This window comes from Festucalex cinctus, chromosome 14, assembly GCF_051991245.1.
Source record: "Festucalex cinctus isolate MCC-2025b chromosome 14, RoL_Fcin_1.0, whole genome shotgun sequence".
Classification (NCBI taxonomy): domain Eukaryota; kingdom Metazoa; phylum Chordata; class Actinopteri; order Syngnathiformes; family Syngnathidae; genus Festucalex; species Festucalex cinctus.
Window position 1 is genome coordinate 21,088,334 of NC_135424.1, and position 18,499 is coordinate 21,106,832.

Consider the following 18,499-nt stretch of genomic DNA (forward strand, 5'->3'; position numbering starts at 1 on the left):
ATTGCTTCCGTGAAAATGGCTGGGAGCGAATTAGTTAAATGAAGTAAAAAAAAAAAAACAACTTTAATTAGCACTAATTAAAATAAAATACATCTAGTTAAAATATGTCCACAACTGCCTTTGCAATTGATTGTTTTCAATTGTAAATAGACTTTAGGGACACCCTGTATCTTCCCTTCATGCAAATGAAATAGCATGATTTACATTCATACATAAGTTTTCTTCTTTGACATTAACTCTCGGGGCTAAGATTGACAAAACTTAAAATACAATTTGTAAATTATTATATACACTCAACAACCAACCAGTGGATTTGCAGTAAATCATAACATGAAGTGTCTATTGCACAGCACAAATATTTAAACAGCCAGAGAGTGAAAGGATTCATCAAGCATGTTTACAATGCTGCCATTTCGAGCCCACTGCCAAGTTTTACCGTCAATCAAAATAGCCTCTTATTTGGACCTCAAAGGAATTCAAATCATTTTTTTTAAGAAAAAAAAAAAAAAAAAAAGAAGTACTTTTGAGAGTGGATAGTGCTGCAGTAGTTGTCGGAGGGCTTCCAGGCCCGCAATGTGACGCTGGGTGACTGCCAACCAGGGAGATGCACAAACTGGCAACGCGCGCCCTTCTCGCTTATTCATACGCACAGAACTAAACAAGATCCTCCACACGCATACAGTATCTCCCTGTCTCTGTTGCCATGGAAACTGACATGCCTTCCATTGACAAGATGCAGCCTGTGTGCGTGCACGTGTTTGAGTGTGTAAATACGAGCATTTGCATTTCAGAGACTTCACATATGATTCATTCGCAGTATGTAGGGCAATGTCAACGCAAGTCATGTTTGTTTTACTTCGCATGGCTTCATAAGCAAGAAAATGGTTCTAAATATCTCCAAGGAAATTTGAGATACTTACTCTGAGGAGTCTATAAAGTATATTCCAAGGGCCCCGATGCTGAGCGCAAATACTAACACCACCTGAGGAGACAGAAGAGAAGAGCAAATGATTAACATGTGATGCTACTGTACATCAGGATGTTATATTCAGACACTGTTGACGCGACAAGTAATTCAACATCACTTTGTCATGTTCCGCTTGTAGACTGACGGACGTCTTAACAAAGTCGGCTCTAAATAATGAAAGCTCGCCTCCATGTCAGCAAATGCAGTGTATTGAATGCTACCAGGGTCCTGCCGGTGCAATCATGCACATAAATCATGTCATACTATCAGGAGTGCTGAGAGGAAGTGCTTTGAGGTGCTATCAAGTGTTGACGTAACTATTATTGCACTGCTGGATTAAAGGTGTCTGTATAATGTTGCAGATGCTATATAAAAATGCTAAGGTGAAGTGAGGTGATGCAAGTAGCAGTACAACATTAAACCAGGCCTTGAAAAATATTCACAAGCAAATTAATGCACTCATCATCACCACAATGTCGGTGCAATATTTTACCAACACGCTAGTGATGCACAATAGTCTCCTATTCAGCCCATTCAACAATAACCGCCGAATTGTGCCATTTATTATTGATGATGGAGCTTGATTACTTTCATGCGATGGCCCTTTAGATTGATCTGACGCATTGTGCTAGAGGAATTAAGCACTTGGCTTGCATTTTTAATGGATTTAAGCTGCTTGAATGAAGTACGGTGGCCATCCTGGGCGGCATTGTTGCGCAGGGCAGAATGACCCTTACAAGTGCAACACATCATTGACTTCCCACACAAAGGAAGATGGGAGGCTCAAAATGAAGAAGCAAGAAAAAGGCGATTAGGAAGCTAGTGGGTGGCACTGCAGGATCCGAAAGCTGTTATGTCATCCTTAAAAACCAAAAGGAACCTGCTGGCACAAAATAAAAAAAAACATGTCAAGATGTCCATCTGCCAAACTGACAGCCGCGCTAATATTGAGCGTGCATTTAAGTTGGGGGCGAATGTCAAAAGGAAGATGACATCTCTATGAGACTTGATGTCGAAACGCGCATTTGTGTTTCTTTTAAGAAGCACGGCATATCATATTATGTGGGAATACTGTATAGTAACCTACCGAGCTATGGGCAAAATTGGATGTGCAGTGATCCCTCGCAACTTTGCGGTTCACTTATCGCTGATTCAATTTATCGCGGATTTGTATTTCGGTCCAAAATTCCTATATTACGGGGTTTATCTTGGGTTGTAGCTTGCTGTATTGCGTATTTCTAAGAGATTATTACCCCCTCCTGCACCCTGCTCACCCCTCCTGGATTAACTGTATTCTTTATTCATGATGCTATTTTTCCTATTATACTTCCAAAGTTAACAAGTGTTTAGAAGGGTATGAACTGTGTGGTGGCTTCATTTATTGCTCAGTAGAAGTGTAACTCGCCCCCCAAAACAAAAAAAACCAAATATATATATATATATATATATATATATATATATATATATATATATATATATATATATATATATATATATATATATATATATGTAGCGATAATTGGGTCGTCTTTTGGACGAATTAATAATCTGGACGTTACAGAGGTAAATTGTAGTTACCTCGATAACCTCTGGGGCACCACGTTGAATTTGCTTGTTAACAGGAGCAACCAACGACCAAAATCCTTCTTTCATCAGTCATTGATAATCTAAAGTCGCCACACTCGATATTCAGTGGTTCGTTGTACTAACAAAAGAATAATAATCCACTCGGAAACACAGATGACTTAGGCGGAATAAAGTTTATAAAACATGCATTTATTCACGATTGCTACACTACAGAATCAAAATACTGCCTATCTAACTATTCTACCGTCAGAAGAAGAGAAATAAAATAAAGCGAATGAAAATAAGGAAGGAATGCGAATGAATAAAGAAACAGGGAAAAGAGAAAATTTGACCTGCCAGATTTGTGATGTTTCAAACGTAAGTGGCACACAGTGGATACGCCGAGGTAGAAATCAAGCGCACTTACGAGCCCTGGAGTTGCGTAGCAACGAACAGAAGTGGCGGCCTTTTTGACAAGGGGGAAAAAAGAGTCAATGTTCGTTGAAAAAGGCAAGAAAAAAAAATAAAAAGAAAAATTATTCCACAGGTGAGCACGGGGAAGCCGCAAAGGGGCCTGGCGTCGTTGCGCGGCTCGTGCCTTGATTGGTCGGCGATCCGGCGAGGTTGATCCTCGCCGAGGTTGGTTCTGCTGGGCAGCTGTCCGAGCTCAGGTGTTGCAGCTCGGTCAGTATGCGCCTGCGTACGGGGAAGGCCAGCCGTTGGAGGTGAGCTAGCACCGCGGCGGGGCACCACCGACTAGCAGTTGAGGTGCTGAGCGGCTGAGGTGCGCAATCTTGAGTCCGGGGTACGTTGCAAGTGTACCCCGGGGCCGCGAAGGTCGGGCGGGTAAGCACCGATAGTGGAACAAAAAAAAAAAATAAACAAAAAAACAAAAAGAGTCTTTAGTCAGCGTTGCAGTTTGCACTTGCTTTGGCGTGGCGTGGCGCGAGGATCCGATCTCGTTAACGGATCCTGCCAGGAAAGAAAAAGCCACGTGGTTTGCAAGTTTCTTAGACAAGAGAGTTCGAGCAGCCTGGCTGGCCCACTTGCAAGTCGGGCCAGAGTTTTTGGAAGAGGCTTGTGAGAGCAGGAGGGCAAAAAAGAAGAGAGCGGGCAGTGGTCTGCTCGTGTTTTTATAGTCTCTGGGTGGGGCGAGCAGGTGAAGGCACACCCTTCTGTTCGCTCGCGCAGACTCTCAGAGGAAAATTATTAAAAAGATTAATAATTTGGCATTAAATTTGGTCAGTCTGGCAAATCAGTTTTCCCACACAACCCGTTTAACACACATTGTAATTAATGCATCATAAACTAACTTGTGAGGTAACTTCTACTTGTCTAATCTGACTGAACTGAGAGACATTGATTATCTTTCATTCTTTATGGAGTACACATGAAATAGGATGTTCATACACACAAAGATATAACATGAATCATTCGTAGTTCAGTTGTCTGTCAAGAATTATCATGATATAAATGTGTAAAATGCGGTTACTTATGTGAATTGTCACTAAGGATAGTTCCAAGTTTCGCCACTTGGAGGTGTTGTTGCTCCATCTAGACGTTCCGGGAAGGGCGAGGCGCCAGAGTATCCTTTTGTGATTGATAAGAAGTCATGAACATTCCTTTGATCGGTCATTTGTGTATTCCAAACCATTGGAGCCATTTGTTCGGGCTCCGAGCAGACTGCTTGAAATACACTCCTTCGGCAGACGCATGAATTCCTTTGTCACCTGGTCAGCGGCTTCAAAAGAGTTTTGTTGGTGGCAAGGACCACCTGTAGAGCTGACCAGGCTGGATCCTGTCTGGGCATTGGCATATTCATGCACTGCAGAGAATTTGCTTCAGGAGAAGCAAACTTAAAAAAAAAATTAGAGGGTGAAATGGACCTAGGCAATAGTTGTTACAGACCCCCCTTCGTCAAGCGGGATGAATCTTCAGGATGTCCAGGTTGGCGGGTCCAGATGATGCGTGGCCAGGGTCCAGGCCACGGTCAGCCGGCCGGAGTCCCACTCACGCTCTGCTGCAACACTGAAGACATACCACTGGTGCCACTTTTCCCTAACCTCTGCCTGGTTATGTGTGTGCAGGGTACGTCTGTGTGTTTTCAATGTGTCTCTATGTGTATTCAGTTAACAGTGTGTCTAACTTGGTACTGTGTCAGCTAACTGAGGGACTCGGGTCCCAAAACAGGCGCGGGCCTGGGAAAGACGCAAGACGCGAAATTCCAAACAAAAGAAAAGGAAGAAAACTTTTCCTAAGGCTATAAGGCTAGTATCATATTATGAGTAACTAGGGGAAACGAACAGCAAATTAAAGAAAAGAGAGAGAGAACGAGAAAAGAGGCTGTCGCCTTCTAAAACTCAAAAACCCGGGACTATACTCAGGCCATAACTCTCTTATAAAGACGGGGAGGTTGTCTCAGGCACCTGCGTGTCGGTGCAAATCTCCACCCCTGGGGGTGTTCGTCAAAAAAAAAAAAAGTCTTAGGTCGGTTAGCGCGACACTATCGTTGCTAGGTACTTAGCTATCGCGTCTTCCTATGGTGTAATTAAACACCCCAAAAGTCGTGCGTTATCCAAGAATAACTGAAGGGAAAAGGGAAAGAAAGGGAGGAGGGGAGAAAAGGGAGCAAAAGGAAGGAAAAAAAAAAAAAAATCAGAGTATCCTTGGCAGTCGCGCTAGACTAAGGGAAGGAAGGCAAAGGGGCTTAGTTAGATTAGCTAGACTCACTAACGCTTTAAAAAGAGTACTCTGACCTGCTTTTGAAGGCCTTAAGTACGGGGGAGCTTTTTATGGCTAGCAAAAACTGATTTCACGCAGCATACCATTCATAAGTATCATAACACCTTGAGTGTACATAATCTTTTGAATTTGAGTTGCAAATCATTTTGTAGTTGTCTAGTCTAGTTCTGCATAATGCTATCGGTGTTACAGCTAGGACCGTATCCTTAAGTGTTGCACCAAGCGTCTGCAAATAAGTAGCAAAACACAGTATGCTAACCTCTCGCAATCAACAAAGAAAAGGGGATTAGCGTCGCTCGGTATGGTATCACTGAGGGGTTCGGTAGGTGCAGCGGGGTGTTGACCCCCCTTTTGCACGTGTGATACTTTCAAACATCGTAGTCAGCGAGGTCGGTCGGCGGAATTTGGCGCGTCTGTCGAGGGTGGCGGTTGGGTCGCTGACTCGGAGTCGGCTGGTGACCCCCCTTTGTCAGTTCCGCACGTATGCTGGTCCTGAGATTCGCTCGATCGCGTTCTCAGACGTTCAAACCCGCAGTGACTTTTGATCTGGTTTCGGTGGACCCATCTCAGTTGGTCCCCCTGACGTCCTTTATTCATCCTAATTTGATAGGCGACGGGTGACAGTTTGTCGACGATTTCATGTGGTCCTGACCACCGGGGAAGAAATTTTCGGGCGATGCCCCTCTGGGCACGCGGAGTATTAGCATTTGGTTGCGCGAACAAGTAATACCATACTCGATCACCTATTTCAAACTCGGTTTGTGAGGCTTTCCTATCGTAGTAGGTTTTCTGACCTTCTGCACTTTGCTTAAGCCGTTGTTGGGCAAATGCAAACGTGGCTCGGAGGTGGGCTTGCAAGTCCTCCACGTACTGGGAGGCCGTGTATGCCGTGGCTAGGTTTGTTTCGCCTGGCTGGTACATCAGGTGCAGGGGGAGCGTCATTCGCCGTCCGGTCATCATTTCAAAAGGGGCCACCCCTGTGGATTCGTGAGGGGTGGCTCGAATTGCCATGAGGATCAGTGGGAGTCGGGTGTCCCAGTCCCGATGGTTGGAAACAACAAACTTTTTCAGCAAATTTACCACGGTGCGATTAGTCCGCTCCACCTGTCCTGATGACTGCGGGTGATGGCTAATATGCAACTGGGCCTTGATTCCGAGCATTTGCCAAAGTTGTTGCATCACCTCGGCTGTGAAGTGGGTTCCCCTGTCTGAGTTAACCCGTGAGGGCAACCCAAAACGGGAGAACACGTGGTTCATCAGCAGGCATGCAGTGGTGTGTGCGGTGTCGTTTGGAGCAGGCAGGCATTCTACCCACTTGGTGAACGCGCAAACTACTGTAAGAAAGTATTTGTTCCCTCTCAGAGATCTGACCAGTGGTCCCACCCAATCAATTTGGAGATCAGACCATGGGAAGTTGACTCCTTTCTGTTGGAGTGGTGCTCGGTGACTCGGGTTTGCTGGCTGAAACTGGCAGCAAACCAGGCATCCTTTGATGTAGGTTGCTACATCATTATGCATGCGCGGCCAGTATGCCACCTGTTGTAGTGCGGTGACAGTGGCCTTGAATCCGCGGTGGCCTGCATAAGGCGCGTCGTGGGCGTATGTTAGCAAGACCCCCCTTTGGCTCCGTGGAACCACCAACCGCAGGGCAGGCGGAGACGCGGAGTCATAAACCAGAAGGCCTTTAACGAGGCGCAGCCTTTGCAGCACGGAGAGCAAGTCTTTGAGGTCGCTGTCGTCACTCAACGCGTCAGGCGACACGGGGTTGGCGACAGGATCAGAAAGGTGCTGAATTATTTTGAAAAGCGCGGGGTCGCCGGCCTGTTGGGCGACCAAGTCGGAGGTTCGGACGGGCGGTACGCACGCCACGGGCCCCGTAGGGGTCCGTGTGGGGGCGTCGCGAGACTCAGCGGCGGCCGCAGCGCGGCGGCGCGTGAGAACGTGGACCTCCAGGGTGGGCTGGGTGGGCAGCCAAGCTGTATCAAATGTCCAAGGAGTCCCGTTGAGGGCCCCTTGTTTGGCTAACGTGTCCGTTAGGTCGTTAAAATGTTTGTCAGGTCCTGGGACTTTTGAGTGTCCCCGGACCTTTTTCCAATAGACATGCATATCATTGGAGGAAACCAAATGGTCGCATGTCAAAATGAGGTCGCGGTGTTTAACGGGTTTCTTCGCTGACGTAAGGAAACCATTTCGACGCCACACCGGTAGATGACAGGTGAAGGCGAGGCGGGCATAGTTTGAGTCAGTGCAGATAACCAGCACCGTGACACCGTGTTCAACTGCTAATTTGAGTGTAATCAGGATGCCAGCGATTTCCGCATATTGAGAAGAGTGGGGGCCCAATTGGAATAGCAGTGGTTTGCACGGTGTGTCGTCGACCCAAGCGATGCCCACCCCAGCCTGCAGCTGGGTTTGGTGGTGGTAAGAGCAGCCATCCACGTAAGCTGTAGGCATGTCTTTGCAGACATGTTCCTCAAAATAGCGGTGACGCGTGAATTCCGGCATCGGTGCCACGGCGACGTCTGTCGGCGGGGTCGGGGAAGTTGACACACAGTTCTGGCAAATCGCTAGATCGGTACCCAGCGGTAACTTTGCGTTTTTCGCGTACCGGACTCGAACATCGTAACTTTGTAACGCCATAAGCCAGCCGGCAATGCGCGCGTTCGTTACGACACCGTCTCGAATGCGTTGGTTGTTAAGAAAAGTAACCGGATGATGGTTAGTATCAATCGTTACTTTTTGACATCCAATGTAGTTTGAGAAATGTTTGATTGCCCATACTGTGGAAAGCAGGGCTTTTTCGCAGTCGGAGTATTTCAACTCAGGGCCGTTCAACGTTTTACTGGCGTACGCCACGACGCGTTTATCCTGGTCGTACATTTGGTATAGACCCGCACTCAAACAATGGTCGGAGAATCCTGCTTCCAAGAAAAATTCCTTGTTGCTATCGGGGTACGCGAGACAGGGAGCGGAGCCCAGCTTTTGTTTTAGCATATTCATCGCGTTGTTTTGTTCGTCACCCCAATCGAAGGGCGTGTCTTTCTTCAGCAGGTTAGTAAGAGGGCGTGCTATGTCAGCAAAGTGTTCAATGAACTGGCGCGAATAGTTGCACACGCCAAGGAAGCTGCGCAATTTTGACACATCGGTGGGGGTTTTGATGTCAAGAAGGCCTTGAATACGGCTGGATTGTGGTTCAATCCCGTTCGGCCCAACCAAGATCCCCACGTAGTTGACCTTCGTGCGACACCACTGGCCTTTCAGGAGGGACAGTTTGGCGCCTGCAGAAGACAGCTGTCCAAGAACGTGGTCGATTTCCATCAAGTGGTCATCCAAAGAGGAGCTCCTCATCATAATGTCATCGACATAAATGAGGTTGCCCCTGGCGGCGGCGTCAGGGCACGCCTTGTTGAGGAAGATGTTGAATTCGGCTGGCGAGTTGGCGTAGCCGAAAGGACACCGGTTGAAAGTGTACTGTTTGTTGCCAAAGGTGAATGCCAACTTGTATTGATCCCTGGGGTCTACTGGGATCGTCCAGAACCCCGAAGCCACATCGATGGTGGTGAAGAATTTGGCGTCTCGAACCTTGGGAAGTTCCTGTTCAAGTTGTGTCATGGGCCATCGCGAAAGAGGAACCTGTTGGTTCAGTTTGCGATAGTCAATGGTTGGTCTCCATGTACCGTTTGGCTTCAAGACTGGCCACAATGGAGCCGAATAGGTGCTGTTACAGGGGCGAATGATGCCCTTTTCCAGCATGGCGTCGATAGTCTTCTGTACTGGGTCGTAAGAAGCTATCGGAATCTTGTACTGGCGCACGAAAGTTGGAGGAGCGCCGGGCTGAGTCGGTATGCGGACTACATGTAGTGCCGTCAACCCGCAATCCAAGGAGTCCTTGGCAAAAGACGGTGTGTATTTCATTAACACGGTGCGCAAACGTTCGCGGTCCTGTTCGGACCGGAGCGCGTCGGCGCGGTGCAGAACTTCTTGGAGGTGCTCCTCGAACTCTGGGTACGGTTGAAGGTCCCCATTTGGAGTCGTGGTTGGTTGAGGTTTCTCTGGGTTTCCAGAGGGAATGCTCGAGGGCGTTGGAGGCAACGCGCTCAAGGCATAAATCACCAGTTGTTGGTCTGTCCCCAGGTCCACCCGGACGATGTCTTCATCGTTGGTGGGACCGGCAGGGTTGACCGTAACAAGCTGAGATGGCCTGGTGAGTCTTCGGCCACCGGTGTCTTCAGTCAAGAACAAGTCCGATGGGATGTGTCCAACCACAGGCACCGTTAGAGTGAAGTCGTGGAAGTCGGAACGGATGAGCAGGCCCAGACGGGTCGCTTTTGGTATGCGAACGTCGTACGAAAGGGGGTTGTGAACCAAGATCAGAGTGGTGAGAGAGGCGTCCACGATGGGCGTGGCCTCCAAGAGTAACGACAGGTTCATGAATTCCGATGAAGGTTGAAAGAAAGCGGAGCGAGCATTCAAGACCTGGTTAGCTCGTGCCACCAAGCGAACCGGAATGTTGATCGTGGTCGCCGGAGCGATCACTTCATCCTCGTTTAAGACTTCGCAAGCATCTGGGATGGTCTGTCCGGACTTCATGTTTGGAAGACTGGGAACACAAGCTAGAGGTTCCGAGTTGGTGAGGGACCAAAGCACGTTGTTGATGGTGTCCACATGGACGGCAAGACGAACAAGCAAATCTGCACCCACAAAAAGGGTGTGAGGCGCGTCCGGGACAACCAAGAAGTAGTGGGTCAGTGAGTGCTGCTTCCACTGAAGGTTTAAGGCGCACACGCCCACTGCAGTTATTGTAAGAGGAGGTTCCGTGTTCAACGGAAACCGGCAAGACTTGGAGACGAAAAGAATGTTCGGGTCGAGATCTCGCAAGTTGTCAGCGAATGCTGCAGAAATGGCTGACTTGTCAGCCCACAAGGCGAGGACAGCGTCAAGAACAGGTGCACCTTGCACGTGGACACCTCCGATGATGCGTGGGGCGTACCCTGCATCAGGCGGGGGTGGGTCAAGGTCACAAAGAAAGGTGTCGTGGCTTCTCAGCCGGTCCTTTGTCGGGGACGCGAGGGGTCCTGCCTTGGACTGTGTCGTGTCCCAGCTCCCTGTGGGGGCGTCTGCTTCCCCGTGGGGTGGCTGCGCCCGAGTCACAGTGCAGAGCTGAGCCTGGTCAGGGCCCGAAGGAAATGTCGGCAGGGCCTGCCGCACCTGGGCCCAAATCTGGAGTCTCTGGTAGTCTATGATGGGTTGGAAGCGGAACAACAGGTCTTGGCCAATAAGAAGGGGGACTGACTCAATGGGTCCCACATAGACTGGATGGATGAATTCCATGGGGCCAATGGACCAGTGTACCATCGCGACAGATTCCAGCTTTGTGTTAGTAGGTGAGAAAGCGCTAACGGTGAGTGGGCACCGCCGTAGGCGGAGCGGTCGACTGTTAGCTTGTGACGCGGCGCGGAGTTGTTCGAACACCGTGTTGGACATCACCGTGATGTCCGCGGCGGGATCTACAAGGGCTTCGTAGGTTAGAGCTCGCTCCAGGGTGACGCTCAGATAGAATTTCCGAGCCATCCCCCTGGTGGTGAGGTCACCTAAAAGCTGTTGGAACGGTCTCACGTCATCGGTTGATCGCGATACATGCGGGTCTGCTGTATTTGGATCAGCCTGCAGTACCAATATTGTTGAGTCAGAAGGCAGTTTAGTAGGTGTCTGAGTGTCGGCTACTGGAGGCCCCTCTGGTGACCTCTGCTGGTGGGTCACTTCAGTGGGCATCCGGCCGTCGGTTAGTCATAAAGGCGGGTCTTTTGACGAGTCTTTTGACAATTTCAGGAGTGCCTTCAATATGCCGCTGGCAACTGCGTGGTGGTCAGTCTCGGAGTCGGCTTGGCGGTTCAGGGACTCGCGGCAGGAATCGGTTGCTGGTACGCGTTCGACTTTATCACGTTTTGGATGATAGCGCGAATCGGGCTTTCCTTTAGCAACTTTGGAGCGCCGGCGGTCGTCAGCTTGCTTTTCTCCGTCCGCTTTCTCGTCACGCGAGTAGTCGGTTTTGGAGCGCGGTTTCCGGTTTCGCGGGGCGCGGGACTGTTTTGACTTTTTGGATTTAGTCTGGTCTTCCCTCGGAGCAAAGGAGCAAGCTCCCTCCAGCTCTGAAGGAGGACCCACGTCCACTTTATAAATTCCTGCGTCGCCTGCCTTGGGGGCGGATAATTTTAGCTTTGTATAGCCCCTAGCTGCTAAGTCACGTAGCTGCGAGCTATTCAGTGTCTCAGGACACAAAGCCAGTCCCAAATAGTGGTTAAGGTTTTGTTGGAGGTTTCGGACAAACAATGTTTTAAAACCAGGATCTTCCTCCATGTTGGGCTCGTTACGAGTCCCAAAGTAGGCATCGCGAAGACGACTATAGAAAGCCTGAGGAGACTCCTGCTTTCCCTGTTTGACGAACATGGCAACTTCCATGCCCGACAACCCAGGAGAACCGTCAAACTCGCGTGAGATGGCTTTGTGCAGTGCAAAGGGGTCAGACAACACATCAGCGGGCTGCCGTTCCAGCAGTCTGCTGACTGCTCGGCTGGACGTCATTTTGATCAAGTACAACTTATCTTCCACGGTTGCCATTGGGAACCTCTGGAGATGATAGTTGATGTCTTTCAAATACTCTGTTGTGTTGTGGGACCCCCCTGGTTTCGGTTCGAATTTTGCTATGTTTCGAGCCAGCTTGTCCAAATCTTTCCAGGCCACGCCCATTTGTCCCTCCAACGGGGGAGTCGACATGGGTCCACGTTGGAAACTGTCATCACCTGATGGCCCTAAAGCGTGTGGGGAGGCGGCCATCGGCGGTGCCAGGCCTAAGGCGGCGGTGGTCACCGGCGGCGTCCTCCAGGCGGTTCCGGACTCAGGTGACAGTTTGAGCTGTGGTGCTGTGGCTCTGGGATCAGGAGGTCTGTGCGGGGGTGGAGCTCCCGGCCGGGAGGCTCCTCGGGAGACCTCATTCAACTGCTGCGCGCGTTGCAACTCATGTTTAATATGAGCTAACTCTGCCTCATATTCCTGCTGGCATTGTCGGAGGCGGGTAACCTCGGCTTCAGTCAATGCTAATTTAGTTCGCAGGTCATATGAGCGGTCCACTTCGTCATTACGTTCCTCCCTAAAGGTCTGTACCTGAACTTGGAGGCGCTTCACTTCATCGGTTGACTGAGCTAGCGACGAACTAACCCGAAAGTAATTAGCTTCTGCTAGCCGAAGTTGGTCTTTTGACGGTCGTTCAGTCAAGTCAGTCACCTCTGCTTTTAGTTTGTGAATTTCATTTGCCGCGGATCTCAGCAGTTTTTCTTGCTCTCGATTTGTCTCTTCGACGGTCGCGAGAGCTTGGGTTAACTCACCAATCTTTTGATGGGAGTCGGGAGTGAAAGCAGACTCATCTGCATCACTGCCCAGATTTTCGGCTAGCGCCGCATCTGCGCGGGCTTCTGCCTCATCCAGCTGCGCTTTAACGTCATCCAGCTGGGTCTCCATGACCTTCACTCGGTCGTGGGCGGCTTCAAGCTGTGCCGTGGCATCACGGCTCTGCTGTTGTGCCATGTCAAGTTGGTGTTTCACTTGACAGTCCTCGGCATCGCTCAGCTTCAAGTGTGCGGCAAGGTTCAAAGTCAGACATCCGAGCATTCGAATGAGTGACTTGTCCTTTGGGGCTTTGGTCTCAGCGTCACTCATGAGCTGCGCGAGGTTATCATTTAGCGTATTGACATCCGCATCCCTAATAGACTCAGCGTATCCAGGTAAGAAGTCCTTGGTCAGCTTCTGCACCAGTTGAGCCAAGGTATCTAGGTTCTCACAGGGGCTGGGAGTCTCTCGGAGTGATGCCATATTGTCAATAGCTTTTTAAACGATCACACTTGTACTAGCGTTTAATAGTTAGTTAATCAGCGTACGCAGTTAGCTAACTACCGCTATCAAGTATTATCGTCAACAATACACACTGGGTTCAAATTATCAAAAGGGGAATTGCTACAAAAGCAAAAGATTTGTAGTGGGCTATGCAACCCACAGCTTACACTATAGTTGGGAGAAATCAATTCCAGTTATCAAAGCAAACAAAAACAAACGGCAACAAAAAATAAAATAATAAATAAAGCAAAATAAAATGAAATAAAATAATAATAATACTAACTTCAACTTGACTCACTCAGCAAAGAATAGCTTAAACGAGGGGCAGGGTAACTCTAAAATGTTACAGCGGTTAATCCCAAAAGCTACATCAAAAAAAAAAATTCAAACAAAAAATTTTTTATTTTTTTTTTGGAAGTCGAGTTAAAAGTTGAAATTAAAATTAAATTAAATAAACAATAAAACAGAAAAAGGGGGAAATAAACTTAAAAGGGGTTAATAGTCTTAGTCAAATGACTGGCTACAGTGTCAGTACAGTTTCATGCAAATGTCCTGTGGACGGGGTTTTTGGGACACAAAAACTGCAGAACTATACAGAAATATTAGAGCTGCCTCTCTAATAATAGCTCATTCGAACTCACACCTTCTTATTAACTAGACACAACCGAAAAACAAAAACAAAAGAACAAACAAAAATAACAAAGTTAAAAATAATGGATAAAAATGAGAAGAAAACAAATAAAAGGGAAGAAAATAATAATAATAGTACTAGGTCTACCAAACCAACTAAACAAATACAAAACCTGAAATTAAGTGGAATGTTAAGTCAAAAATATAGCTAGTTAGCCTAGTATGAAACTGGATAAAAGGGAATACGAAAAAAAAAGAGAAAAAAAAGAAAAACACAATAGTGTAAATAGTTCCTTTGTATTAATTTGACCCAGCAGTATGTTTTGTTGATGCACCCGTAATTACTCTCACGCTAGGCAGCGTAAAAGGCTAGAATGCGGTCAGCTATTACTATAATCCTTAAACGCAAACAGTCAATTAAGCCTACAACTGCGTTTAATCGGACGTGGATAAATTTTATTATCCTTGTGTACTAACGGTGACGACACTCACTAAGTACAACGCTCGACACGGAAAACAATTCAAAAAGCAATGTGAAGTGACATTGAATCAGAATTATCGCGGAGCAAGGACCACCGGCGTTAAAGCAGCAGTGGGGGGGTCAGTTGTCTATTGACAGCTCAAACGCTGTCTGACAGCTGACAACCTGCGAGACCCGCTCCCTTTCGGGGCGTCTACAGGCGTGGCTCAAACTCGCCAATGAGAAGGGAGGGGGAGGTACTCAACCACGCCTCCACGAGCCACACAGCTCTTCACAAGGACTATGGCGCCACCTTGTGGAAATGCGTACACGGTACAGGTAAGCAGCTAACGTCTTAGCGCTCTGTTAATCCGCTCGCCACGAGCTGAAACTTTGAGTCGGCGGCTACAAAAGCTCAGTCACGACTCAAACTTCTCCCACAAGCTAGGTGTAGGAGGAACACGGGGAAAGTGACTCGGACGTCGTTTACGTTGCTCGCGGTTAGCTACTCCGAAGCACGTAACTCGAGTCGGGTCAACGCGACGCACGTAGGCTGTCACGTGACTTCCCACAATTTCCGGAAACACAACAACACAAAGACAAACAACTTCAAATTCAGCCAGCTGAAATTTAAAAGTTGCACAACTCGAGTTCTATCACGTACGTTTTCAAATACAAGCCACTATTTTTTCAAACGGTGACCGGCTCTTACTTTTATTCCAACAATCAATCCCGTTACTCTCGTTTACTTATAGCACGTCACTCCGTGGTAACACACGCAAGATGGCGGCTAACCAGACGCTCGATTCAAAGCTGAAGGGGAAAGTCAGTGCAGTTCTATGTAAGAAGAAATGTTTACCTTTTTGCACAGAGATAAATGATTAGGTACACTACGTGAAATGCGTTTTACTTTTCACGTCCAAAGTCTTGTATTTTCGAGTGGATCTTCTTATGTTTTGTAGCCTCACACGGCCGGCACCATTATGTAGCGATAATTGGGTCGTCTTTTGGACGAATTAATAATCTGGACGTTACAGAGGTAAATTGTAGTTACCTCGATAACCTCTGGGGCACCACGTTGAATTTGCTTGTTAACAGGAGCAACCAACGACCAAAATCCTTCTTTCATCAGTCATTGATAATCTAAAGTCGCCACACTCGATATTCAGTGGTTCGTTGTACTAACAAAAGAATAATAATCCACTCGGAAACACAGATGACTTAGGCGGAATAAAGTTTATAAAACATGCATTTATTCACGATTGCTACACTACAGAATCAAAATACTGCCTATCTAACTATTCTACCGTCAGAAGAAGAGAAATAAAATAAAGCGAATGAAAATAAGGAAGGAATGCGAATGAATAAAGAAACAGGGAAAAGAGAAAATTTGACCTGCCAGATTTGTGATGTTTCAAACGTAAGTGGCACACAGTGGATACGCCGAGGTAGAAATCAAGCGCACTTACGAGCCCTGGAGTTGCGTAGCAACGAACAGAAGTGGCGGCCTTTTTGACAAGGGGGAAAAAAGAGTCAATGTTCGTTGAAAAAGGCAAGAAAAAAAAATAAAAAGAAAAATTATTCCACAGGTGAGCACGGGGAAGCCGCAAAGGGGCCTGGCGTCGTTGCGCGGCTCGTGCCTTGATTGGTCGGCGATCCGGCGAGGTTGATCCTCGCCGAGGTTGGTTCTGCTGGGCAGCTGTCCGAGCTCAGGTGTTGCAGCTCGGTCAGTATGCGCCTGCGTACGGGGAAGGCCAGCCGTTGGAGGTGAGCTAGCACCGCGGCGGGGCACCACCGACTAGCAGTTGAGGTGCTGAGCGGCTGAGGTGCGCAATCTTGAGTCCGGGGTACGTTGCAAGTGTACCCCGGGGCCGCGAAGGTCGGGCGGGTAAGCACCGATAGTGGAACAAAAAAAAAAAATAAACAAAAAAACAAAAAGAGTCTTTAGTCAGCGTTGCAGTTTGCACTTGCTTTGGCGTGGCGTGGCGCGAGGATCCGATCTCGTTAACGGATCCTGCCAGGAAAGAAAAAGCCACGTGGTTTGCAAGTTTCTTAGACAAGAGAGTTCGAGCAGCCTGGCTGGCCCACTTGCAAGTCGGGCCAGAGTTTTTGGAAGAGGCTTGTGAGAGCAGGAGGGCAAAAAAGAAGAGAGCGGGCAGTGGTCTGCTCGTGTTTTTATAGTCTCTGGGTGGGGCGAGCAGGTGAAGGCACACCCTTCTGTTCGCTCGCGCAGACTCTCAGAGGAAAATTATTAAAAAGATTAATAATTTGGCATTAAATTTGGTCAGTCTGGCAAATCAGTTTTCCCACACAACCCGTTTAACACACATTGTAATTAATGCATCATAAACTAACTTGTGAGGTAACTTCTACTTGTCTAATCTGACTGAACTGAGAGACATTGATTATCTTTCATTCTTTATGGAGTACACATGAAATAGGATGTTCATACACACAAAGATATAACATGAATCATTCGTAGTTCAGTTGTCTGTCAAGAATTATCATGATATAAATGTGTAAAATGCGGTTACTTATGTGAATTGTCACTAAGGATAGTTCCAAGTTTCGCCACTTGGAGGTGTTGTTGCTCCATCTAGACGTTCCGGGAAGGGCGAGGCGCCAGAGTATCCTTTTGTGATTGATAAGAAGTCATGAACATTCCTTTGATCGGTCATTTGTGTATTCCAAACCATTGGAGCCATTTGTTCGGGCTCCGAGCAGACTGCTTGAAATACACTCCTTCGGCAGACGCATGAATTCCTTTGTCACCTGGTCAGCGGCTTCAAAAGAGTTTTGTTGGTGGCAAGGACCACCTGTAGAGCTGACCAGGCTGGATCCTGTCTGGGCATTGGCATATTCATGCACTGCAGAGAATTTGCTTCAGGAGAAGCAAACTTAAAAAAAAAATTAGAGGGTGAAATGGACCTAGGCAATAGTTGTTACATATATATATACATATATATATATACGATTCGATTCGTATCACGATTCATAGGTCACGATTCGATTCGATACCGATTAATCCCAATACGAATTTATAAGTCCATTGTTGTGATTTTTTTTTAATTTAAATTTAGAAAATACTAATCAGTAAACTTGTACAGTGTAAGATTTGTATGAAAATTTATTATTTATTTATCTGAAACTTCAGTCATACATGTTATAATCTGTTTCATGTTTAAACAGCGTTAAAATAAAATATTAAGGCTTAATGTTACATTTATATAACATTTTTCCATGCTTAAGGTGTGAACCCTAACCCGAAGTAAGACGTTTTGGTAAATATTTTTCCATCAAAAATGGATGTTTAAAAATCGATTCGGCTGCCTATTGAATCGATTCGAGAATTGTGTGATGTAATATCACGATATATTGAATCGATTCAATAGGCAGCCGAATCGATTTTTTAACATCCATTTTTTGATGGAAAAATATTCAACAAAACGTCTAAATTTCACACCTTGAGCATGGAAGAATGTTATATTAATGGAACATTAAGCCGTAATATTTTATTTCAAAGCTGTTCAAACATGAAAAATGTTACAACCTGTTTGTTAAATGCAGTGGCTTACAGTTATAAGACTCTCTAAGTTTCAGATTAATAAATAATAAATTTTCATACAAATCTTACAGTGTACATGTACAATTTTACTGAATGGTACTTTCTAAATTTGAGCAAAAAAAATCGCAACAATCGACTTGTAAATTCATATCGGGATTAATCGGTATCGAATCGAATTGTGACCTATGAATCGTGATACGGATCGAATCGTCAGGTACTTGGCAATTCACACCCCTAATATATATATATATATATATATATATATATATATATATATATATATATATATATATATATACACATACACATATATATATATATCAATTACACAGCAATTATTAAGATATGTGACTTTGGACTTGAAACCACTGAGACTCAAACTACCAAACTCCACATTGTGAGGTGTTTGAGCTCTCTGCTACCTTGTTACCAAGCAAATCGCTTATTGGGCCAAAACTGAAAAGTTGGGCTGAAAAGTCACAATTTGATAAATTTCACTTTTTTTTTTCTAAAAACTATACTATTGGTCAGTCCACATGTGTGGGTGTTCTCTCAATATGCTTTGTATGGTATCCATCCATCCATCCATCCATCCATCCATTTTCTTAACCGCTTACTCCTCACAAGGGTTGCGGGGGTGCGGGAGCCTATCCCAGGTGGTTTTGGGCAGTATGTGGCGTAC

General features: G+C 46.6%; 1 protein-coding gene across 29 annotated transcripts in view; it reads right to left on the reverse strand.

The window, feature by feature from the left end:
- Positions 1–18,499, reverse strand: part of LOC144001226 (calcium-activated potassium channel subunit alpha-1a) — a 234,959-nt gene that overhangs the window by 91,986 nt on the left and 124,474 nt on the right. For all 29 annotated transcript variants that reach the window (XM_077495359.1, XM_077495363.1, XM_077495383.1 and 26 more), the window contains exon 3: positions 921–982. In XM_077495359.1, the coding sequence (XP_077351485.1) occupies positions 921–982 (62 nt within the window). The remainder of the gene's footprint in view (positions 1–920; positions 983–18,499) is intronic.